The sequence below is a fragment of the Hippoglossus hippoglossus genome, chromosome 1 (assembly GCF_009819705.1).
Source record: "Hippoglossus hippoglossus isolate fHipHip1 chromosome 1, fHipHip1.pri, whole genome shotgun sequence".
NCBI lineage: Eukaryota > Metazoa > Chordata > Actinopteri > Pleuronectiformes > Pleuronectidae > Hippoglossus > Hippoglossus hippoglossus.
The window spans coordinates 12,112,487-12,138,652 of NC_047151.1; the positions used below are offsets into that span (position 1 = coordinate 12,112,487).

Sequence of the window (26,166 nt, forward strand, 5' to 3'; positions counted from 1 at the left end):
AACACCGTGGCAAAATCGCAGGCCCGAACCCGTTTTGTTACGGCGAAACCTAGCTAGCTAGCTCGCTAGCGTCCACAAGCCAGCCAGCCATTCTTGTTGTGAGCCTGTGCCAAGAAAGGCCGTGGTCCGGCTAACGAGCTAACTTTTAGCTACACGTAGCCTGGTAAGTGAGGCCAGCGTGTTTACAATGTGCAGACGTTGACGCTAAGTTAACCTACACTGTGTGGTGGGGACATTTTTTATCTGGGCTTTGTGGCGCTGCCGTCATCGCGCCGACTTGCCACAGTCATGACAAGTTGAGCAGACAAACAACAGCGAGAAGTAGAAACACCGAACAAGTCGAGGATTGTGTTCAGCGGCGTGTGCTCGTTTTTTTTACATTGAACTGTTGTGCTTCGAGAAAATCCTCATTTACAGCCGTGTTTTCCTCAGATCGCTGCCAACGACACCTTCGAGCCAAATAACGTTACGTCCGCTCCACTGTGCTGCAGACGCGGCTGTGGTCACTGTTGTAGGATCCCACGACTGGATCCCACAAAGCAGACCCAGTGTCCACCCACTGTATCCCGCCAAAGTGTTTGTTGCTGTCCCCATGAAGTGGCTGTCTGGCCAACACTAACATTAGGTAACAGCTATTCCTGCAGACCTCACAAACACACGGCGTGCGAGACGCTGCACAGGGTTTGAATTGACCTCTTTGTGTCTTAAGATCACTTCCGCTTGGTTTTCATGTTGTTGATAATATAGGATGAGATGTTAAATATCCCTTTGTACGTTTGAAGGTCTTCTGCACAATTTAGGTTACCAACTACCAGTAGATGTAAGCAGGTGTTAGTGGCCACCAGCAGATGTTAAGGGGCTATTTTCCATTTCTCTGCCTAAGTCCAAGCAACTTCTAGGCCTCATGTGACACACTGCAGATGTGCCAACTAGAATGTGATGATCCTATTCTGTAAAATTGAAACATCAGTGTGGTAGTTGCCCCCTAGAGATGAGATGTGATGCACCTTTCTGCTGTCGTATTTTGTCTAAATACCCTTCCCTGCATGCACCTGAACTGCTACCAAGTGGGGCTTGACCTGTGTTTCTCATTTAAAATGCTTAATATGATACAAATGTGATAATGTTATTACACGTGCTGCACCGTTATTTGTCCTGTCTGGCCCTGTGGCAGTGCATCATTTAAAAGGATACATTGTCTTAGAGCCTTCTCGTGAGACATGCGTGTTCCTGGTCATAGTGTTCCTTATCTGAATGTCCGAATTTTTCAGAGGAAGTGAAATCAGCAACATTTCACCTTTTTTCTAGTGGAAAATCTGATGTAATGAAGAACAGCAGAGCTGTAATATTTTTTTTCAGACACATGTTCATGAAGTCTCAAAGTGTTAACAGCTGAGGTCATCCACTGTGTTCCGTTTATTCATACTCGTAGTGTCTGTCTGAGGAAATGGGAGATGGGTGTGCTTTCTCCAGCAACGCTGGCTATAACGGAAAATACATTGCATGAGGTGCAAATATTACGTTGTGTTGCATTTATGTTAATTCTGGGTGGAATCAAAACAGTTCAAACCTGTGATGGATGTCATACAGCAACACTAACTTCACATTTTCATGTGTCATTTGTATGTTAGCTTAGAATTTGTCTGTATGTTATGGTCCTAAGAGACAAGAACAGACTGACTCACAAGCGGTGCCAGTTGGGCCGGAGCAGCTGTTATAAGCAGTGTTGCCTGTTGCTGGTACTCAAGAAGTAACTGTCTGAAAGACTAAATTCAAGATTAATATGCTTTTTACTCCAAAATTAGGCCAAAATGGGAGATACACCCCCCCCCCCCCCCCCCCCCCCCCTCCTCCTCTTCTTGCATAGACTTTAATGTCCAATCACTCTTCCACGATAAGCCAGTATTGAGGCAGCATTTTTGTGATAAAAGCTCTTTCTCTGCCACCCTGTGATAAGCTGACATGACAATGCTGAAACCAGGGAGGTGGAAATGGGACCAAAAGTTACTAGGCTGTTGGCCAAGGTTGAGCATTTGGGGCCCTGGTGTTCCCAGCAGGTCACAGTGTACCTTCCCTATCCTGATTCGTGCTGGTTTGTGTGGAGGAGGAAACGCAACTTCTTGTAATCGCAGACTGAGATTTAGATTCTCATGCCTTCGCCCTGTTGCTTTTTCTGTTGTTTAGCAAGGCATGGATGAAATATTACTTGGGCCGTTGAGGCTAAGGCATTATACAGCATAAGCTTGCATCAACTGTTGGTTAGAATATTGTGAAGCTCATCATTTAGAAAAAGATAAGCATCCCCTATCTGACCAAACCAGGGACCTGCGAGAAATTTGCTGAGATTTGTGCTAGATTTCTTTACTCGGATATTGAAGACGACTCCAGGACTTGACCAGATGAAAATGCTACTTATTTAACACTTTGAAACATACTTTGCTTTCGTTCCATATGATTTGATTGCAGCAGTTGAATGTGGAAATACTGTGAGAGCATGAGCCACTGAGTTTACCCAAATTTATACTTTTGGACGCTTTTTGTCAGATACATAAAACTGTTTTTAAGAGGAAAGCGTTAAGCTCCAATTCATCAGGTGTCACATATTGTTTGCTTTAAAACGTCATGTGCCTAAGTAGCTACGGTGTTTCTTATAATGGCCTAATTTGTCCTGCCACAGTTCCAAAATTACCTGAAAAATGTTTCACTCTTCTCACATTAACCTCCCAGATCTCTGACATAGTGTTTGGCCCTGTTGCATCATTGTAGAGCTTTGCATAGCTCATGTATACGCTCAGCCCCCTCTCTCTTTCTCTCACACTCACAAACACTGACAATGAACCTATCTATCATAGTCAGACTGGCCATTGGAAACACTGGGAGAAATCCCACTGAATCACTGAGCCTATGGACCCTCAACAAATTCTATTTAAGTTTATACCAGCTCAGCAGGCAGGTAGAAGTTGGTATAACACAGGGAGTTTCCACTTAAGATGTGTGCATCCCCATGGTGGTTATACTTCTCACAGCAGGCAGGCAGAAGGTGGTGATACAGCAGCCCTCTCTGTGCATCTGTCTGTCGGAGTGTGCATGAGAGTGTACTGCATGTGTGCATGCTCTGACCAATTCTTCATAAAGGCAGGTAACAGAACAGATAGACTCTGTGGGAGCTACATATACCTGTCTCATCGGGGCACATGAGATTGAAGACAGTGCAGAGACTAAAGCAGATGTGCTGAATTTCAATCTAAAGTTGCGATTCAGACTCTGTATTTCCGTTGACTTATAGTTCCTGTTGATCATTTGGCTCTGTGGTTATCAAGTGTCACAAGACAGTAATATCCTTATGTGTAATGTTTAGCACACGTTATCAACTAGTATCAATCTGTTTGAATAATTTCAAGTGGGATAGACAGTAGCTTTGTCTAAATTTGCATTCACTGTAAATAATAACACACAATGGGCACCTATTACAATGTTGAAAATAATACTATTGGGCAGTGATGGAGACATTAATCACTTTTTCTGTTATATTTTCAAAGGAAAGGTGGCTGCTCTTGAAACATACACATTCATATTACGTATGCATTAATATACATCTCTGCCAAAGAGGTTATGTTTTGGCTCCTTTGTTGGTTGATTGGCTTGTTTGTCACAGGATCATGTAAACTACACTGTAAAGAATTGACTGTAGAATTAACAGTAAATACCTGGCAAAAAAGTTGCCAATAAAGTACTGTAAAATTACTGTAAAAAGAATTACAGTATATTACAGTATACGTTTTACAGTTTTTTGTTGTATATAAATTACAGCAATTTCTTGTTTGTTTTTTTTACAGAAAACCGCAATTACTTGTAATCTAGTTTACAACATTACCTTGTATTCTATTCAGATTACAGAAGTTACCTGGCAACTAAAGTTGCCAATAAATAGCTGTTAATACTTCACAATACAATATGATGTTGTACAATTGTTTTAGTTATTTTTTATTTTTTTACATTAGCAGTTTTGCAAATTATGCATACTGTAAGGTATTTTGAATGAGACCAGGCATAATGTTTATCCAAAATTCATCTACATTGCACTAAAGTCTTTTCACCTGTTAAATAAAAACGGAGCCAGAGCTGCAACAAAATAAAACTTTTATTGACACTCAATACAGTTTCACATCGTTTTAAGAACATGGTGTCCTTTTTTTCAGAAAAGCTCTTAAACGTAAATTATACATCTTTGGACACCGGACACCCAGTGGAATTCACATTGACCAGAGTTTCAACATAGTCAAACATTATTAAAACTGACAACATACTCGGCTTAAAGGCCCAATCTGAAACCAGGACCTGAGGTAGAAATGTATTAAGAAGAAGGTCACATCATTTTTGGTATAATTTAACTTTTAGCTAACTAGCTAAAAAAGATGACCTTTTTTCAGTGTGTTTTGGAAATCTTAATATATCAGCAAAATATGTTAAGAGAAGAACAATGTCCAGTCACATAGTCAGGAGGAGAACAGTCCTCATTCTTTATGTTTGACTTACACTCAAAACCATTCAAAGTCCATTAATCTCTTGAGGAGAGAAGAGACGTGAGGACTGACAGAGTTGTTCTTGTTTTCACGCACCTTCCCACTTCTTTGGCCGACCAGCTTTGCCGTCTTGGTGCCTTTGGTTGGATTGATTCCAACGAAACATCTGAAATCACACGAAAAGAAACTTCATGAAAAATCTGCGCCGGCAGCTCCTTTAAAAGAGGGAGCAGAATCCATCAGGTTGTTCAAGACAAGATAATCATTTGCCCATTTAATATGAAAAGCAAAACTTCACAAGATTGCATGAGCTGACCAGCAGTGATATAGTTGCATCAACATAACCTCAGGCAGCAGGTCCTCTGGTTGGAGATTTCCTGATTTCCTGAAAAGTTATACCTGCTAAAACAAAACAAAAAAACGGTATTGCAGTGTATCAGCCGATTTGGCTCACAGATGATCAGTGATCTGCGGGAAAAAACAGCAGGTCATCCCTACTACAAAAAATGAAAACCAAAACCTTCAGTAAAATAATTTGTTGTGCATTCATTAGCCTACATAAATTAGCAAATTAACATGCATAGTGGATCACAATATACAGCTTTTAATTTTATGAAATGAGCTTTTTTGTTTTAAGTGCTTTATAAACATTAATCTAAGACATACCTTCGGTTTGCCAAGCGTTGAGAAGCCTCCGACACTGGATAGGTGTGATGTTGGCAGGGAGATCCTCCTCTTTGATGAACTGCAGGTCAGATCTGGATTCCACTCCAATGCTTGGGACTGTAGTTTGACCTCTGGTAGGCTGTGTAATACCACCACCACAGCTTGTCTGATGTCCTCCCCCAGTACTGACATGTCAGTATATATCTGGGAGGGAGTGGTGAAATATAATCACTGATGTGCCATTCAGCTTGTACACATTAATGGACAATAATCAAGGAGATCTTCTTGCTTAACACACATGTAGTTTGAGCCCTGGACTACCTCTGTTAGCCTGTGAATACCCAGATCAGCAAGTTCCACAGCCAACTGCCCCCCCAACAATAAAGTAGACAAGATGAATGCCAAATGTCTCTATGTTCAAAACACGATTTAGCTACTATAATGGGAAACTGCAGTCACTGACTGTTCAATTTAGGCCCAATCCCATTTCACCCAGCTAGCGTGCTAGCATGCTAGCTTTAGCGCGCTAGCGTTAGCATGCTAGTTTTAGCGCGATGTTACTGAGCTTAACTGCTCCTCTCATAACAAAGCATCCTGGCAGGGTTGCATACTAGCTTTTCAATTTCAAATGCCATTGATTCACTTTAAGTCATTCACTTTAGTAAGTTGTCACTTTAGTAACTGAAAACAATAGCATTGGTTTAATTAAGATCTCAACAATGTTATTACAATGACATCCCAACAAAGTTGAAGCCCATATTAATTTTGTAGGGAATTAACATTCAACTTACGTATTACGTAGTGGCTGGACACGGCTGTTGCTCCTCTGCTCCCATGCTCTCATGTCAAGGTCGTCTTTCAAACCGCCTCGTGCAACGCAATCGATATCAACAGTATTTAACTGTAACATGCACCATCTACAGTCAGAATACAACTTGCCTGTAATTTTACAATGTGTTACTGTGGAAAAATGCTGTTAGCTACTGTAATTATATTTGTCCCATGATGCATTGCGATATACAGGTAAACATCATAAAACGACAGAACAAGAAGTTACTGTAAAATTTTACTGTAGAAACTACAGAAATTTGTTACAGTGTACTTAACTTGACATATTCACAGATTTACCAGGGAATAATCCATTGACCATGATGAAAAAAACGAGGCATATTTAGGGGATACTGATATTTATGAGTGTGTGCAATTTGGTGCAGATCCAAATCAAAATCCAGATCTACTCTTTTTGGTTTGTCTTTTTATTATCAACATATCAATCTTCTGCAATAGACATTAGGATTTTGTGATCGACATTGTTTTGTTGGCTTAGCTATAAGGCTCGATTGAATGTAAGGGGACTGTCAGGCCTCTGTGGAGGTATGCGCCCTTTTTAGTCCCCTTCTAGTTTTCTCATGTTTCTATGGCCATAATTATTCACACCTAAAAGTTGTTTACATGAGCATGCACAACAATAAATAAATGCAAGCAACTGCTCAATTTAAACCAAAAAGAAGTTTGGTCAAAAGTTCAAAATAAAACAGGCAAAACCAACAACTTTGATCAAAACATTATTTAATATATACGTTTTTTTTCTTGAGTGGACTGTTTTCAATGAAACTTTTTGACCTCCCACAGAGAGGGAAAGATGGCAGACACTGTGCCTGGAAAGGGATACATGTGTTCAAAATACCCATTGCATTCTTTCACCACAACAGGAAAAGGAGAGCTGGTCACCTGTCCGTGAACACTCAATGCAAAAAAATCAGGGTTGAATTATAAAATATTGTTTATCCATACAATGTTGGCAACAACTCAAAACTTTGGGAACATTAGGCCCAAATCCTCCCTTTTAGTTGTACACTAAAGACATTTGTGTTTGAGATCAAAACATGAGTATGATACGAGTTCAGAATTTCCCCCTTGTTATTTACATGTAGATTTGTAATAAGACTTAAGACATAGAACCTTTATATTTGAACCGACCCAAGTGATCAAAAACATTCAAACAACTGCTGTTGTGGTCCTTGGCCGACATGTTTGTCTGTTGCGCTGCACACCAGTAGTCTCTTTCTTTTTCACAGCATTTCAAATAGTTGTTTTGGCTATACCCAATGTTAATGCAATGACTGATCGATATCCCAGTTTTCTCTTCTTTAAATTGGTTCGCTTTTCTTGCATAGACAGCTCTCAATCTTTGTGTCGGTTTATCCTTCTTAGCATTAAATCCAGTCTTCACACGTGGAAGCCAAGGCTAAAACCAAGATTAAATATTCAGAGCTATTTAATGTTTAAATAAATGCGTTTAAAAGCCAACAATACTGAGGCAAGCAGAAGTCAGATAATCCAAGAGTTTTTTTTTAAATAGGTAATTTAGTAGTGTAGTAGTGATGGAGTAAAAAGAACAATGTTTACCTCAAAGATGAAAATAAGAATTCTTGAGTAAATGTATTTAGTTACTTCCCACCACTGGAAGCAGACCATGTCATAGGCCCCAGAGGAGACTGGGTCTTGAGTCGAGTCTGTTGCTGCTGGAGGGAACTGGGAGTAGTAAAGAGAGATTAAACCTGGTTAAGGTTAATATATTGAAGGACATAGATTAAATACACACAGAAAGCCAATGATACAGGAAGTTGACATTGTCAAAGTGAGAGTCCACAGACAGTTGGCATTGGCGTTATTTCTGTTATTTTGGCTCTGTACTCCAATACATTGAATTAAATAAAATTATGATTATAGACTTTGAGTGCAAAATCTCATCTTAAATTTGGGGGTACTACAACAAGGCCATGCAGTGCTGAGCCATTTTTCTATCTCCACTGCATTAGGGCTGTCCCTTGATGCGCTACACTCACACACACACACACACACACACACACACACACACACACACACACACACACACACACACACACACACACACACACACGTTCTACACACTGTCACTCACATATTTTTGTAAAGGTAAAGATCAGTAGTTTAGGCAAATCTGTGTAAACGTCCCTGGAGCTCAAATAAATAAGCCTATAAGCATATGCAGAGTTGCCAGTTTATTGTTTAGTGTTGTTTTAACTCTGATTATTTCTTACAATTACATACCTTGTTGCTGTTCTGATCTTTTGTATATAATTGTCTTGTTAGGCCGTTACAGTCAGTCTCGTGGGTTCACATGTCAGCTCTTAAACCGAAATATATGTGAAGTAATTAGCTGACTGCAGTTTTACTTCCTTTTTTACTATGATCATCCACATACATTTATGCTGCTGCTTTTATCACAGTGATGCACTGTCTCAACAAGTGACGTGTGTAATAACTAAAGTGGATGGATAGATATATTTTATTGATCCCGAGGGAACTTTAGGTAGGAAAAGCCTTATTGTCAGAAGTGGGATTCGAACTCGCACCTCAACCAAGGAACAACCTTGAGAGATACAAGCCAGCCAATGGAATTTAATTGAGCAAGCTATCATTCATTGAAATCGGAAGCACTTACACAATCCATACAGGTTTTGCTAACTTTTACAGCGAAGCTAACAACCAAAGATTACTGCAATTAATTTGACTTATCTGTAGAGCAACTGACAGGCAGTTGTTTAAGTGTTTCTCACGTTAGGTAACTGAAATTAGAATCAAACCAGCCATTATCTTACACTTCCGCTTTCTCAGATTACAACACTCAGTGCCAAGTCTATAGGCAGTGTCGCAACTCTATTATTCAAAAGTGCTGTACTCAATAAAGTCCTTATATTCTGCATTATGAATTATGATATTGCCGTTAATCTATGCAGTCAGATGACACCAGACAGTTGACTCCACTGTTGTTGACGTTAGAGCTAAGTTGAGATGATAAAAAAGAGAGATAAACATAATGCTTTAGGCCCATAAGACTGCTGCTTTTCCAGCTAGCTGTAGACATATTTTTATTTACATTGTCTGAGTGGAGACAATTGATATAAGGTATGAGGGATCCAACGTTTACTACCACCTATTAAACACCATTTCTATTGGGTTGAAAAAAGTTTTTGGCCCACTGACAGTTTGAAGCCCAAAGCTATTTAATTGACAATGATATAAGAAAAAGAAAAGCTGCACATGTTTACATCTGAAAGACTGGAACAATCAAATGTTCTTATCCTTCAAGTGTTTTTATTAGTTTTATACAACATTGTTGGTTCCGTACAAGATTATTAATAGCAGGATATATTTTATACCTACTGATGTATACATTTTGACATGGTACAGAAACAGACCTTTTTTTATTCTTGGAAATATGTCAGTCATGTGCAATTGATTGGTTATCCATTAGTGTTGTGGGGGTTAAATTCCTTGTCAATGTATAATTTGAGTTAATTAATAATTTGAGAATCATTGTTCTGCTCTTGTTTCAATTTGACATGGTTTCAGCTGGCTGACAATTAGAGTGAAGTGTCTGGTGGCACATGGCTGGCAATTTGTGTATAACATCAAAGTTTTAATATAAGTCATATAGACAGTCATACTCTACAACATGGCAGATGCAGACTACCTTTTGACTTGCATTGCATGTGAAGTCTAAAGTCGTTTCTTGCTCTTCCACGGATGGAATGATGTATTGCTCGACTTCAGGGCCCTGCCATCATCCATATGGTTTACCTTAGTCCAGTTTTGAAGGATGGATTTTGAAGTGGAAGAATGGTGGGAGAGGAATTGTAAACAAACTGCCAATAAAATGTATTTAAACTGTTCCTGAGTTGACCATTGCGTCAGAATTTCAGTTCCTGTGGAAAGAAAAATATTCCATATTGGCTCGTGTTATGTGTTCTGTAGTGCACAGGCCTGGAGAGTTTTGTGAACAATCCACAGTAAGACAAGTGTCCGTCTTAAATTGATGCAGGGAGTTTGGAATATTTTGTATTTTTTAAGCATGGGCAGCATTTAAATTGCAATAATCACCTGCATAATGTTGCTAAACTGGAGATAAAAAGACACATTTTTCAACACAAAGCACCTCTATGTCAGAAGTCATATCTTGAAACTGTATTTTTTGTGTGTGACCATTTTGACAGAAAAGATGTTCATATTGTTTTTCCTCATCTTTTTCTGCTTACAGACGTTTTGTCCCTGAGTCATGGCGGACAGGAGAGCGGAGAAGTCATGTGAAGAAGCCAGCAGATCGTTAGTCAGGCGGGAGTACGAGGCGGCGGTCACCCACAGCACGGACGCCCTGGTGGTCCTTGTACCCCAAGCCCCATCCTCTGGTGCCCCCGTCCCGCCGAGCCCTCCATCCCTTGCCACCAGCGGAACCCTCCGCAGCCGCGCCCTGCTCTATCGAATTGCTGCCTTCTTGCAGCTGGTGAGGGCAGTTTTGGTAGCAAGCATGAATGAACTAAGTGAACAGTGTAGCTTAAAACTGAGGCCCTATTGTAATATTAGCTGCTTGTTCTGATGCGTGTGCTGCTGTGTATCTTAGGTACAACAGGATGTTTCTGGATAAACTTCTGCTGAGTTCTATAGGAACTTGTAACAGTGACCTCAGAGAACTGCCAACTCATCCCGATTTTATATAAGTGACAATGATCAAGAACAGGAAGAAAATGTCATCAGGCCATTCACATTTTCCCCTCTCAATACCCAATACTTAATGTTAATGTGAATTTAAATGAAACCATCAAGATACGATCGAAGTTTGGACTTTCACCTTTAATTCATCTGGTTTAAAGAATACCAGATTAGATTAGAAAACATAATAGCCTGCCCAGTTCTGAACAAGACTCAGTTGACAGATGAAACCAGGATTAACTTGAACCAGAATGATGGGAAGAGAAATGTATTAAGAGGGAAAGGAATGCCTTAAGAGTCAAAGCACACAGCATCATCTGTCAAACACAGTGGAGACGATGTTATGGCATGGGCTTGTATGGCTGCCAATGGAACTGGGTCAGTGGTGTTAATTGATGATGCGACTGTTGATAGAAGTATAGCAGTGATGGAATCTGAAGTGTATAGAGCTACACTGTCTGCCCACATTCAACCAAACACTGCGAAACTGATCGGCCGGTACCTCACTGTACAGATTCATAATGGACCCAAAATACTGCAAAAGCAAACTAAGAGCTTCTCAAGGCAAAACAATTACATATTCTTCTTTAGCCAAGTCAATCACTTGATGCCCAATTGAGCATTTTGTTGACAGTTTTCACTCACTGAAAGACACAAACAAGCGGCAATTGAAGTGGTAAAGCAAAACATCTTAAGGGGGTAAACAGACATCCATGGCTCCCAAACGTCAGGATGTTACTGACAATAGATTTTCATCCCAGTATTAAAAATAATACTTACATTTAAAATTAGATGAGATTACCCAGTTATTTTTCAGCCTCTGAAAAAAGAGGGAATCTGTATAATATTGGTTGTAATTTCCGAATGGTTAATGCAATATTTAAACCATGTAATCAAAGCTCAACATCTAAACTCGATTCACATCTTGATTGTTTTCTTTTCAAATCAAGAGGTTATGCTTAGAGGTAAAATCAGACAAATATGTATCGCTATCCAAATACACGTGGACCTGATTGCATGTGTTAAATTGTTCATTCGCACTTATACCCATTTGTCAAACTTTAATTCCAGTCTCTGTTCGTTCTTTCATATGGCAAAAGTTACCTGTGAAATCTTAGGTTGAGCCGTTTTCTCTGAGGGTTATTAACCCTGCAAATCGACCATGAATATAAATCATGAACAGGCTTTGCTTGGTTTCTGAAGGGTCAGTGTGTTTTTGTTGCATATAGAGAACAAACGACCTTCTTTTTATCATGATGACATTGCAGGTTGTACATATAGCTCGACATGAATAACCTTAGAATGATGTAATAGTCCATGTTTGTGTGAAGGGAATACTATTCTATGTTCCTCTGTACAGCACACACACACACTTTACCTCTGTCCATCTTACTTTTTAGCTGTCAATTGTTTTTCCATTTCTATTTCACCAGGCAGTCACAGTTAGGCCGGTGTGCAGAATACATGTAGGGTTGTTCTTTACTCTGCGCATAACCATCATCAAATAGAGGACAATTTTCTCAGATCCCTAAATTACTGCATTACACTGAAATGACGTCGGCTGATCATTGTCATTTAAGTCTGTGATGTGCATATAATCAGTGGGGTAGAAATAAGAACAATAACCTTTTGCTCCTTCCATGGTATTGTTATGTTATCTTCCCATACCACAAAAATTATACCAGTAATTTAAGCCTTGAGATTATGGAAACTACTTAGGTCTTGTAATGATAGTGTGGGGCACTGCATCGTAGCTATTTCTGGAACTTATGTGAAGCTGTGACCCTCAAACACCAAGTATTCATATTTGATATGGCTGCCACTTTATTTTTTTCTCCTTCTGCCAACAGAAAAACTATGATGAAGCAGATGAAGACTGCAAACATGGTAAGTAGCAGTTCGAATGGGAACCATCTGCTGTTACTGTATAGTTTTTTTTTTTGTTGTATTTAATGGTAAATTAATTGTAGCAAGGAGAGAGGCAATAAGTTTTAATGTGCTCTGACATCTGTGTAGTACAAGAATGTGGGCTCATTTACTCAGCAGAATTCAAGCAGTCTGGTATTGGATTACTGTCATTGCTTCATGTCAGAGTTGAAAGACAGAGGCTAAGTGAACAAATGCTTTGTTCAGTAATGAATCGTTTAGGGTCAAATTATGATTTTTCCCAAGTGACATAGTAACCAGAACTGCGGTAAGCCTGATGTAATGGACTGTACTCTGCTTAGTAGAATGAGATCTGCAACAATATTTTGACTTTAAGCATGAATAAAAAGTTTTTTCCACTATTCCACGACACGTTTTTAAGCTGCATCAAAATCTCTTTCATTTTTTCCCCTTGAGCACAGACTTGGAAGCGCCACATGCTAACTGAGCTGGATAAATTCTCTCCCTACCTGTTTCCTCTGTGTTCTAGTCCTGGTAGAAGAGATTGCCAGGGGAGATGGTTCGCTACAAGTCAGCTTGCGCTCCATGCTGGTGGACGGAAGCCTGCAGGAGGTGGCCAGCATCCTCTCTAAAGCCTTGTATGGAGAGCCAATGGTATGATTAATCAACTGTGTATGCAATCTATACACCCTACATTATGAGTGCAGTTAGGGTTATGGCACAGCGCGTATCAGGTTTGAAGTTTAATATTTAAGGTGATCCAACCATATCAAATAGGCCTACAGTGTGCAGAATTGTCCATGTGCAACACACTGAACCGCAAATGTCTCCTGTCTGCACCATGTGAATGATGTGCATGAGTGATAGACAAGGCTCTTGATAAAGAAGTGCTGTTTGAATGTGTGTGAATGGGTGAATGTCAACTGCACTGTAAAGTGCTTTGAGTGGTCATTAAGACTAGAAAAGTGCAATATAAATACAGTCCATTTACTATTTAACAAGGCCACTCAGGGGAAAAAACACACAGCCTATCAAAAACAAATTAAGAACAACTGTTTTCACATTTATTCAAATAGTTTGTATACCGCATTTGATGAAGACGAGGGCGACACCAACATAAATGTCTTAAGACGTAGCGCTCTGCCTAAGTCAGTGTTCATTTCTGGATGTTAACACACACAGAAGGTCACTTTTTATAAGTCCTCCTTTTCCCAATTTTTCTTCTCTCTGACATTTGCCTCCCTTGCTTATCCCAACCACTCTCTTCATACATCAACACACTTTTTTGCCAAGGTCCCTCCCTCAGCTCCACATTCGGAACCACTTCCTGCCCACTGTAACACACACTAACACACACAAGCCTCTACATATTCAGAGCTTGGCCCCAAGGTCATGCAACATTTTATGCAAGCGAGGACAATCCTGTTTACTAGGCAGGTCTCTCTTTGCCTCTCTCTCTGTCTCTTTTAGAGAAAAACAATATCTATACACAGCTCAAGCTGATTGTCTTTTCACGTCTCACTTTCGCAGGCTTCCTTTTCTCTGTTTACCCTGAACTCCTCCTCATCCTCTCGATTTGACTATTATTCTTTCTTGGACTTCAAATTTTCTAGTTTCTTTATGTTTTCACTCTATACAAAATCGTATGGCAAACCATTGACTTTGCTCTGCAAAATGAGAAATTTGAGAAACAGAATGGAAACACAAGATGAGACTTCATCATGGCCCGTTGTTGTGTCCTGTGCAGTGCCATTCAATGGTGGTGTTATTTGATACACAGCTATTAGAATATACCCAGCTGCCAACTATTTTTCTTAGATTGAATTCATTCAGTGAGTGGCACTTTGTTATCAGGTGACAGAAATCAGAACTCTCTGTACTATGATTTATAAAGCAGTTCTAGAGAAGCTCTGCTGAGATCTGTGCTGTAAGAATTAAGGATTGAAATGAATTAACATTTGGTCCTATTGGAGACTTCCTGTCCATTATTAAAATATCCAAATGTATAAAAATGAAGAATAGGATACCCAGTCAGCTGTGACTAAAAAGTTTTATTGACATTTCTGCACTATTTTATTAGCATGTGATCCAGCTCTGCCCTTGAGAAGGTCACAGGCTAAATCAGTAATTCAATTTTTTTTTTATGGCCTTTGGTGAAGAAAATCCTTGATCTTTGTAGGGAATGAAATAAAGGCTAGTTTGAATCATAAAATCTACAATAGAAAGGGTGTTAATAATTACCACCGGGAGCCTGTAAATTGAACTAATTCATTTACAGGCAATATACACGATTAAAAGAACGGTACAAAAAGCAGCTACACGCACTCTTCTCAGTTGACATCTTTCACTTTCAGTTGGCAATACTACATTTAGTTGTATACTGTGTAACAATTTAAGGTAAATACATTATAATTTTTTTCAAAGCACAAACAGTTGCCTTACAACTAATTGCAGTATTTTTTGTAATGAAGACCTCTTTTTTTTTTTTTTTTTCTTCCTCTCATAGAACGGCATTGTTGCAAAAGACCTGACCAGGTTAAAAATGCTCCTTTCAGAAATAGAGGTAAGTGTGTGGTCCTGATGCTCTACATTGTACTGTTGTTAGCTGTTGTAGATGTATTACTCATTTGCATGTAATAAGTCCAGTGTTCCACCTGTTCGTATGTGACTAAGTTAGCAGTTGACAAAATAATAATCTTTCTGCACCCGCCCCACCTATGTCTCTGCCAGGCTATAAATAGGGAGATGGCACCAGAATACACAGAAGACCAGGAGGAGGGTGAGCAAATCTGTGGCATCAGTTGATATCGATACTTCCCTCAACTTGTAAAAACAGGAAAGACTGCTTGTACCAGGAAAAAATGATATTTAAGTACAGTAGATCATATTTATGTATATATTTACATTCAAAACAGATCAACAGCTGACTGAAACCTCTCATAATGTTTTTATTGGCTTTGGATCTGAGTTGTATTGACCACTTGCCTGTTTGTATTGACAGAGGTTCAAGATGGCTGGCAGTTCCGGCCTCCTCCCCGAGGAGTCACCAGCAGTGAGGAGTACACCCTCTGTAAAAGGTAAACCAAACTGCATAGAGGTGCAAGTAATGAATCTATTTTCTCATCCCAAATATTGCAGTCGAAAATTCACACGAGATTGTGTGACAGACAGGTAAAGTGATTAATAATGCTGTGAGGAATTGATATTGTATCGGTACTCTGAAAGCAGGCTGTAAATAGGGGGTAGTAATAATGCCATAAATTTAAACTTTATCTCCTTCCACACTGAAGGAATCATTTTCTAAGTGCTAGAATACACGGATATTTATGTAGATGAATTACAACGAATTGTTGAACCTTAGACTTAGTCGAATCTTCTGATTCTTTGGGTGTCTTTGGATTTTAGTTGTCCTCAAAAAAAATTGATTAATCAAGTACTTGTATTAGCACCACTTCAAAATACTGTTTGCCTTTTGCTCTAGGTACTTGGAGCAGGGTCTGTGTCGGTATGGGGCCCAGTGTACGTCAGCCCACTCGCAGGAGGAGCTGATGGAGTGGCAGAAACGCTATGCGTCACGCCTCATCCGCCTCAAACAGCAGCAGGAGAGCAAACACTTCACCGAAAACTACATGGAGAACCTGATCGAGAAGTGGATGAACTCTCTCTCCCCAGATAAAGTGGTGAGCAGTTTTGTGGTACATGCTCTGTAAAATAGCACAAACTGCGTGTGAAGATGTGGGTGAATTTCCTAGTAGGGCCAATCAAACACAAATGAAAATATAGTACAGAGTTGTGCTTTTATTTGAAGTTTCTCCGGACATACCTTGCAAATCTAGCAGGGTTTATGTCGCACGATCCAGTGAGTAGCTTTTATGAAGATATAAGTATAACTTACACTTACATGTGTTCCGGTTGTAGCCCATCTTGCACTTACTATATAACTTTAAATATAAAAAAGCACTAGACATTATCCCAGAGCAGTTTCAAAGTAGCAAATCTCAGATAGTTTCTTTTGTGCAACATTGAGGAAGACACGTGTATAAGTCTTTGTTAACAAAGCCGTATACAAAAAGCTGTAAAGCTGTATCTGACTCTTGGAAAGTGAGTGGAATATGTGATGTTTGCAGTTACTTCCATTGTATTTTATGCATCAGTGAACTTACTACTCATAACCAGTTTTTGATGGACATCTTGTGTTTTTTTCCCCCCCTTCAGTTAAGTGACTATTTAGATGGAGTGAATGTAGAAACCAGCTCCTGCCTCTCTGTTACTGTCACAACCAAAAGATCCTCCCACTCCTGGACATTCTCCTTGTTTTGCAAGGTAGGTTAAAGTGTTTAAATGTCTAACTAGATGTCAGTTTGACACAAAATGAGGTGAAGGTCTGTTCACTACAAACCTGTTTGTGTTAGGTTGATCATAAAACTGAACATATACTCATCATCTCACTCTATTTGTCTTTTACTAGCCGGCAAGAAAGCTCCACCGCATCGCCCTGCTCTACGATGCCCACCGACCACATTTCTTCATCACAGGCTTGTCAGCTGGGGAGCGGCTTCAAGCATTCCCCCAAGGCTGCCAGGAGTGGACTCCAGGAGAGCAGACAGCATGTATGTCTATGTGTATATATTTACATATTGTGATCAGGAATTATAATTTTTTTCTCTCCCTTAGATTTCAGAATATTACCCGATCTTTTCTCCACAGCTTGACTTTAGACCTTTCAAAACTGACTCAGAAACCTAAATGTAGACAATCTATCTGGGGTTTTCAGACATAATACATTGTTCTCCAGAGATGCAGACCTTATGTAATAATGCTGTTGATCCTGGCACTGACACTGCTCCCAAAAAACCAAAAGCAAGCACAGCTCAGACTCCTTACTGTGTAGGCGAGCTGACATGTGTTGGCCAGTTGACTAAGAACACATCATATGTGCTTACATGGTTTGTGCATAGAGTTTTTGGGACTGGATGACATGAATAGGTTTTCCAAGTCTCTTACTTTTGTTCAGTTCAGAATAACTACAGATCCAAGACTGTAATATATATTTGAATCTTTTAATAAATACATTTATTTCTTGTTTACAGAATATTGCAATCTATACATGTTGGCTTTTCACACATTGTGTTCTAGTTGATGTATTGGCCCTATTTTGCATCTATCTATTTTTAATGTTCTTTTTTTATTTTAATGTTGTTGCACACAAGTATAATTTGCAAACTGTGTTGTTCTCAAGTTCCATTTGCATGCATGTGTTAGTTCTATCTGTCCCGTGTTTTGTCTGCTGTGGATTGCATTTTTAAACTCATCTTTGCTGTTCTGACAGTGGCAGCAGACAATGGCCTGGACAACTGTGTCTACAAGGTAGGAGTGAGCTTCAGCACAGAGATCTTTGGTACCTTCAGACAGACGGTCGTTTTTGACTTTGGCTCAGAACCTGTGCTGATGCAGCGGATCATGGTGGATGCTGCCTCTATTGAAGGTATGTTAAAGCATTTTGTCAATGTATAAAAATCCAGGCATCCATTATTCTTAGTATCTAACATAGTCTTACATTGGTGTCGAGGTATTGTGATAGTTTTGTAACCATGTTTGAGTAGGGTTGAGTATTTGTAATATTTCATATCAAACAAGAAGTTCCATTAATTAATATTTTTACCTGCCCCCTCGCTCTTTGTCCTACAGACCTAGAACATTTGATGGCAGCCAGGCAGCAGCTTTTGATGACTGCAAAGCGCTGGGACCCCTCCTGTAAGACCATTGTAGAATTCACCCCTAATGAGACGATGGCTGACCTGGAGCGCAGCCTCCTTGTCCGCTATCAGATCCCTCTGTCGGCCGACCAGCTCTTCACCCAGTCGGTCCTGGACAAGACTCTGACCAAAGACAACTACCAGGCCCGGCTTCATGACCTGCTGTACATTGAGGAGATTGCACAGTACAAGGAAGTTAGCAAGTGAGTACACAGGTTTTCATGTCCCTAAAGCTTTTCTCTGAACCTTCAACCAGGGCTTTTAAAATTGGAATGCAATTGTACATTCTTCAAACCTGAAAAGTCAAGAAAACATTTCAGTGTGTCTGTTTTTGATCATTTTAACACAAAAACAGTCCTGTCAAAAAAACATTTTAAACAGTTGGTGATGGCTCTTATGCAGTTTTAAGGTTTTTACATATTGATTATTTGAAATCTGACTACTCAGACTAAATAATCATTGTTATAATACATGTTCCAAGATGGAGCTTGTCTGAGGCTGTAAATATCACCACAAGGTGTCAGACTTGTCCTTCATTGGGAATTTGCTGTGTGAGAGAGTGTATCTCACACACAGCTTGCCTCACAGTGCCACGGCCATTTATGTCCAAGTTAAATCCTCTGAGGTAGGTGAGGAAAATTAGGTTTGATTTTTGATTTAAAATTCCATACGTCCTGCTCCGCTGGTTTCACTAAGCGTGGCGCTGATTGCAAGAGAAATCACAGTGAATGCTTTATCTTTTGCTCTTCATTTGATCTTGTCTCGTGAGACACGGTGTCATTTGACTTGGAAAAGAAGTAGACAAAGGATCTCTTTGTGTTCCTACTTGCATGATGAAATGTTCTTTTAATCCTCTGCACTTCCAATGTGCATGTGAATGATCTCTCTCAGGCGTTAAACCATTCATGGAAGCTTACTCCATACATTTAAATGCAACCTATAATTTAACCTTTAACTCAGAACTATTTCTATTAGATTAACTCTCTGAATAATCTCAGGACTAGATTTATTTCTTGCTTGTCGAAAGAAACAAGTAACACACCATTTGACAGTCTTGATGGTTAAAAGGCGCCAGCTGTTGTCTAAATGTTGACATCCTGAGTCCAGACAGAAAGCTGATGCAAAACCCTAACCAATCGAGTGTCCCTTTGGTTGTGCATCCCCAATGGTTTGCAAATAAAAACCTATTGTGGTAACTTGTCTGCATATGTCAATCATCTGTCAGAGTTCATTGACAATATTGCTTCCTATTTCATCATATTGAATTCAGCAGAGATCAGAGGGGCAATCTTAAACTGTCTGGGGGAAAGTGAAAGGACATTTTATCAAAAGAGCTCAAAATCTGCACCAAATATGTGCAAGAATGAATCTTCGCCCAGTTTTTATCTGAAGGTCTGTGTGTATACCTCACTAATACGGTTTTATTTAAGTGACCTTACATTTAAGAAAACTCCCCTGTGCCTCACTCACCACAATTTCTTGGGATATTGGTACTAGTTTATCGATAACAGTATCGTAATTGCTACACTGCCATGCTGAATCTGTTTTATCATTTTCTTGTGTGTCATGGTTTGGTAACTTGTCTTTGAAGGATAGAAACAGACTGAGTCAGGTTGTGAAATGGTCCAGTCGGCTGATTGGTGAGCCTCAGATGAGTGTCGAGTCCCTGTACACCAGACAGTTACAGAGGATAGCCAGCTCCATTACTAATGATGACTTGCATCCTCTGCATGGGGAATTTCAGCTTCTACCCTCTGGTCGAAGGCTTATAGTCCCAAGGGGTAAAACGAAACGCTATGGGAATAGTTTAGTTCCAGCTGCAATTGTTAATTTGAACAGGTTATAGCTCTATTTGCACATTTGGCCTTATCCGATTTTCTATTGATAGCGAAGTATTTTAGCACTTTTTGTCATGTTTTTTGTGGTCTTGTCTTCTGTCAGTGTGTTATAATTTTGAACTGTGTTTGGATGGATGCCCTTTTTTTTTTGCTGCGAAACAAATCTACCTACGGGTACAAATAAATAACCTAACCTAACATTTTCTTACAATGTTCTAATATTATAACACAGGTCTGCTAAAACATAACCAAATGTCCATTATCGTCCTCCCAGGTTTAACATCAAAGTGAACCTCCAGCTGGTTAACAGCTTTATGCTGACCGGCATTTCGGTTGGAGCCAAGTACGCCCAGAACGGACAGCTCTTTGCACGCTTCAAACTCACGGAAACACTTTCCGAGGTAACTCCATCTGCAGTTACAGTCCACACTTATCACATTTATTTATGCCTTTTCCGTTTTAAATACTATATCTGCCTCCTAGTTTTCTGCTAGCCAGCTCTCTTGAATATCATTTCCCCCCTTACCTTAGGACACACTGGCTGGTCGGCTAGTGATGACCAAGGTAAACTCAGTCCTCGTGCTCCCCTTGGGCCGTGATGGGGTCAGCTGCCAGCCGCCTCCAGGGGTCAAAGAGCGAGTTTACGAGGCTGTGATTGAGGAGAAGACCAAGGACTACATCTTCCTACGGATCTGCAAAGACTGCTGTGAGGAGTTGGGGCTACAATCGGACCGAGAACTACAGGTATTGGCTGCACTTGTGTCTTTGTCCTGCTGTCTGGACCAGATATGAAATAACAGAGTGTAGAAGGCTGCTGAATGATCTTGTAATACAAGCAAATTTGGTTAGCATCCAGCTCGTGATTCTTTTCGCTCAGATGTTGTGGCCTTAGAATCCCTTGATTAGCATTTTAATAAAAAAAGTAACAGGATAGAAGAAGGCAATCTTTCCAAGAAAACCTGTGTGTGCACTGACTACACTGTTTTCTCTCAGGTTCTCTGGTTTCGGTGAAATCTCCCATTATTAAATAAGACTACCTCCAGCAGCCTCGGTTTTATATATTTCTCTCCCCCTCAGCCATCGGCAGAGGAAACAAGGGTCTGTGTTATCAAAACAACCCGCATTCTATCACTGTGGGAGCATAATCTTCTTATTCTTGTGCATACACTGCTCATGCATGCTTATGTGCTACAATTTCATTTCCCTATCTCTTCTGTGGGTTCTCGCAATGTATCACACATCTTTGATATTTCATGTCTCTCTCTCTTGTAAAATCAGACGTTCGAGACAAGGGTGGTTTGAGACAAGGGATTATATAGAAATTTAGACCCATATACTAAGAAACCAAAGTAAATGGATGCATCAAATTTGGATTCCGGAAGTTAATTTGAAGGGATGTGAGTTAAAGATGATTGGGGAGAGTTTTTTTTCGGACAGACTTTTGTAAGCTCTTGGGTGTTTCTTCTGTGTCAGGTGGAGCTCCAGTTCCAGCTGAACAGACTGCCGCTCTGTGAGATGCACTATGCCCTCGATCGCATCAAAGATAACACCATCCTTTTCCCTGACATTGGACTTGTCCCCACCATCCCCTGGAGTCCAAACAGGTGTGTATTCCACACACACACATACACTCATGCTCGAATCTTTCAGACTAACCATGAAATTAGTTTTACATTTGAGGCAGCCAACAGAAGTAAATATAGAAGTAAAATATAAATAAATAATCAAATTAAGTCAAGGAAAATATCATTTTACTTTCCGCACATGGCAAAATCTTTCATGTTACTGTTAGATATTTAGTAAAGGCTACACATTTCATTCATATCATTTTGAGATCAAGGAAAGATGTGTGTACGGAGCCTCTACACACTTCTGTGTATGATATATACCGCTGATCCTCTTTTATACAGAATATCCTTTAATACTTGCACATCCCACTAACTTGACAAATACCCTCACAGAGGGGACACCACATCAATTTGAGAGTTACCTGAATATCCCTTGACCTGCTGACTTGGCGGTCAGTCTGAAACGCCGGCAGCTCCTTGCAGCTTTAGATATCTCGCTGAAGTTGGAATGGTGAGGGGAGCGGAGTAGTAATCTTTATTGACTAGAGCCAAAGTCAAATATAATCCGCTCAGATTTTTCAGACTGCTGCTTTATCTCTTGCTCCAGGATATGATTGATGTAGACTTTTGTTTTAATTGGATAAGTGAATTCAGCTGAAGTTTGAAAGTTCCCAGTTGCCCCAAGTGGTGACGTCATTAGGCGCCCCAAGATAGAAGAACGTCTTGTATAAACTCACACCTTCGCACCTAAACTGCAAGTTTTTCAAAGTAAACTTTCTTGGTTAAAGCCGTGCATCTTGGTTTAGATTTTTTTTGAAGAGCGAAATAAAAAACGTATAAACAGCAGTTCATAACTATGCCATCCTCTCCGGTCTACATCTTACACCTCAGAAGGCTGAGTACTGATTTTATGTTGGTGCTCGAAGTCTATGGATTTGAAAGTAGGATCGGTTCTCAAAAAATAGATGTAAAACAGAGATAGATTATTAATGTTAACTGTCCATTTTATGCTTTAATTTAAAGTCTTACTTGTGCCACTGCATAAAAGGAGGTGATGGCAGCGTGGACACCATTTGGGCATTTTGCACTATACCCCTGTGCAGTTAAATTCTTAGATTTGACCTCTATTGGTTTATCCACTTGTAATCTGTATGATAGGATTCAGTGTTAATTTCAATCTTTCTACCTTTTGAATTAATAACCCAAAAGGCCAGATGTGGTTGCATCACTCTCATAAATGAGCTGGTGTGCCTCTTACTCCAGGCAGTGAGAATTAAGATGTCCTAATTAGTCATGTCAGAGTGATGATGGAAACTACAAAGTGTGACAAGCATGGAAGATCAACACAATCCATTCATCATGTGTACAGAAAATCTTTATTTGTTAGAGGGTTTCATCATTCCTTACGATGCCCCTTGATCTTATCAATCATCTCTCTTATAAACACACACACACATGTATATGATACTCACACACACACATCGACACAGAAAGACACACGCATACACAGTCACTCACATTGGAACACTGCAGTATCTCTCTGCCCCCCAACTATGTCTCAGCTGGAGCTCAATCAATTGGTGTTGGTGGTTTCACAGCTTTTGAGGCCGCAGCCTTCGTAATGAGGACAGTGATGCTAGGAGACAAACACACACGCACTACACGCACAATAACTCACACTTGCTCGTGTGTGTGTGTGTGTGTGTGTGTGTGTGTGTGTGTGTGTGTATATGAAGTCACAATTGTGCATCCCTTTCCGTTACCCATCTGTATTGTTTCACACAAATACACTCTGCATTATTTTATATTATGGATGGGCAATAAAACAATACCAATAATTGTCACTATATAATTTTCATCAATAGCAATCTAACACTGTGTGTGCTAGTCTCTGTCACTCTGTGCACGTTACGTCTCGTGTTGTGTGTGTGTGCCAACAGCTTTGCCTGCATAACTTAATAATACCGTGTATGTCTTTCTAATGATATATCATAGAGTATGGAAGAAGAACCCCTTAAAGGAAGAGCTCCTAGTTATTGAGTTTGTTTGTCAATAGTCTTTTTCCCTTTTTACATCCACCCACAGTTCGTTCCCAGACAGCTCACCCACCACACCTTCTCTTGTGTGAGCATACATTTCCTCTCATTCTGTGCAATAATTTGTCTTTTTTACTTTATCTCTTTCCCACTAAAGTTAATTAAATGAGCAGAATTTCTCTCATGTTTAAAGGCTATTACTTGATAATGCGGAATTGTTTTACCTAAATGTGTGAAAATGGAAAATCAATTCTATATGTTCAATAAAAGTTGTCTAAAGTCTGTTAATTCCCCTAATAATTTCCTCATCCTCTCTCGACCCTCAGGCAGTGGGATGAGCAGCTGGACCCCCGTCTGAATGCCAAACAGAAAGAGGCCATACTGGCAATCACCACACCCCTCTCCATCTCTCTACCCCCAGTCCTCATCATTGGGCCGTACGGCACCGGCAAGACGTTCACCCTGGCACAGGCTGTCAAACACATCCTCCGCCAGGACCACAGCAGGTGTGTGCATATTGATATCATTTTGACCTCTGTCAGCAATCCTCGGTGGTTTGGTGGGGATAGTCTTCTATTTGGGCAAATACATATCTTATACCTCTTTAACACCAAAATTAGCCGACTGTTTTTTTTTTTTAAAACAAGGGTAAACCTGCAAAAAATTGTCGGTAGAGGAATTTTCCTTTCTGGTTTGTACATTCACTTAGGTGCCTCATTTCCATTAAAGAGAGACAGAGCCAATAGAAACCTGTCTGCTGCGGAGTCATTTGATATTGGAGTCAATGGTGATTGTATCCATTCCCATTGCAGACAAAGTTTCTTGACCAGTGGAAAAGGGGCTTTTAAGTAATGTTGTAAAGAAAAGCACTGTCATGTCACTGTCAGGGTTGTGCTGTCAGTGCAGTCTAACACAACATCCCCGCAAAAATTCTACCTTCATTAAGATTGTAATGCTCAGTTTTTGCTGATTTAGAGGTCTGATGATTAAACTTTATGGTCATTTTGAGGCTGTTGTTTATGGATTTCAGGGGGAACCTCTCTCCCGTCAAGGGCCATTTCAGTTTTTATAACATCCTTCTAGAGCCATACTGGATTATTGAACACGTATGTCACACTAACCTCGCTAATGTGATGGCTGGAAATGCTTCTCTTGACTAGGCACCTCATGTCAGATGGTAGTGATGATGATAATATTCGTAACTGGTTTTCCAGGTTTAGTTCAGTCAGTCCTGACTAGAACTGAGTGTTTGCAAGGATCAGTTGTGAAAGTAGCAGCTAACAGCTGTAGGTTGTCCCAAACACAGATGCAAACATGTCAGATTTCTCTAAATGGGTAAATGGTTTGCACCAGGTCATTTTGAAAGTGCAATGGCCAACAGGGAACCTGCCTAAACTTGACTGGCCGACCAATAGTGTAACTTCAGTCTATATATATATCATATATCATGCATTCTTGAATATTCAGGATAGCTCTGTTTGTTTGTTTGTATGTATGTGTGTGTGTGTTTTTGCAATTTTGGCCTCATTCACAAAAGCTTCAGATGGCGAGAGGTCAGTCAAAGGGCGTGGTGGAGTTGGCTGGGGATGCTGGGATGTGCAGTCCCCTCAGTTTTTGCCTTGGGCCAATAACATCCTTGGGTTTGACATTTAAATTTAAGAGAAGACTCAGCGGGGGGGGGTGTGTGTGTGCATGTGCGTGCGTGCGTGCGTGCGTGCGCATTTGGATGAATTTGTGGTCAGTTCACATGGATAGTTTGATTATCAACACATTTCCTGGGCTGAAATGAATGTTTGTGCAAACCATAATCTGATCAATCAAGTTATGTCACTTGCATGGTGTTGTGTAACAAAGAAAGATTGCATTTTCATCTAGTGGCGATTCTCATCATTAGTGAGCTCCTTCACTGTTTACAGAAACCCAAAGGAAATCATGCATTTCCTTGTGTTTGAAGCAAAGCCATGTTGCATAATCACATAACCGTTTCCCTGGTCCTTATGAAAAATGAATGCAATACCTTGGACAGTGTCCCCTTAACAGAAGCTAACATTTAGTGCTTTAATAAGGGAAAGAGGGCTGCATATATGTAATGTAAAAAAAGGGCTTTGAAAATGTGTTACAATGTAATATTCATTTTTCATTTCACTCAGAACACATTTAGGATGAATTATAGATATTTTAAAAGCTAAGACAAGGGGAAGTGAGCCCTCTGGACTTGTACTGCCTGCTCATCAAACTGTTAAAAATGGTGAAGAAGATGTCATGAAGACGCTGATCAGGTTTACCCAGTATGTGTTACGACACAGTTCCAAAAGTGAGTGTCGCTGTAGTGTTTCACCAACCTCTGAATGTGTCACTAT

The 26,166-nt window shown here is 40.0% G+C and overlaps 1 protein-coding gene across 6 annotated transcripts in view; it reads left to right on the forward strand.

The window, feature by feature from the left end:
* Positions 1 to 26,166, forward strand: part of helz (helicase with zinc finger) — a 50,922-nt gene that overhangs the window by 539 nt on the left and 24,217 nt on the right. For 2 of the 6 annotated variants that reach the window (XM_034583248.1, XM_034583418.1), the window contains exons 2-17: positions 10,273 to 10,515; positions 12,572 to 12,608; positions 13,138 to 13,262; positions 15,115 to 15,171; positions 15,339 to 15,387; positions 15,610 to 15,685; positions 16,090 to 16,288; positions 16,824 to 16,931; positions 17,077 to 17,218; positions 17,938 to 18,093; positions 18,297 to 18,567; positions 20,477 to 20,603; positions 20,734 to 20,946; positions 21,676 to 21,806; positions 23,856 to 23,894; positions 24,133 to 24,312. In XM_034583248.1, the coding sequence (XP_034439139.1) occupies positions 10,291 to 10,515; positions 12,572 to 12,608; positions 13,138 to 13,262; positions 15,115 to 15,171; positions 15,339 to 15,387; positions 15,610 to 15,685; positions 16,090 to 16,288; positions 16,824 to 16,931; positions 17,077 to 17,218; positions 17,938 to 18,093; positions 18,297 to 18,567; positions 20,477 to 20,603; positions 20,734 to 20,946; positions 21,676 to 21,806; positions 23,856 to 23,894; positions 24,133 to 24,312 (2,135 nt within the window). In that variant the 5' untranslated portion in view covers positions 10,273 to 10,290. Of the gene's footprint in view, positions 1 to 432; positions 626 to 10,272; positions 10,516 to 12,571; positions 12,609 to 13,137; positions 13,263 to 15,114; positions 15,172 to 15,338; positions 15,388 to 15,609; positions 15,686 to 16,089; positions 16,289 to 16,823; positions 16,932 to 17,076; positions 17,219 to 17,937; positions 18,094 to 18,296; positions 18,568 to 20,476; positions 20,604 to 20,733; positions 20,947 to 21,675; positions 21,807 to 23,855; positions 23,895 to 24,132; positions 24,313 to 26,166 lie in introns of all 6 variants that reach the window. The other 4 variants (XM_034583499.1, XM_034583659.1, XM_034583332.1 and 1 more) reach the window with 3 other exon arrangements.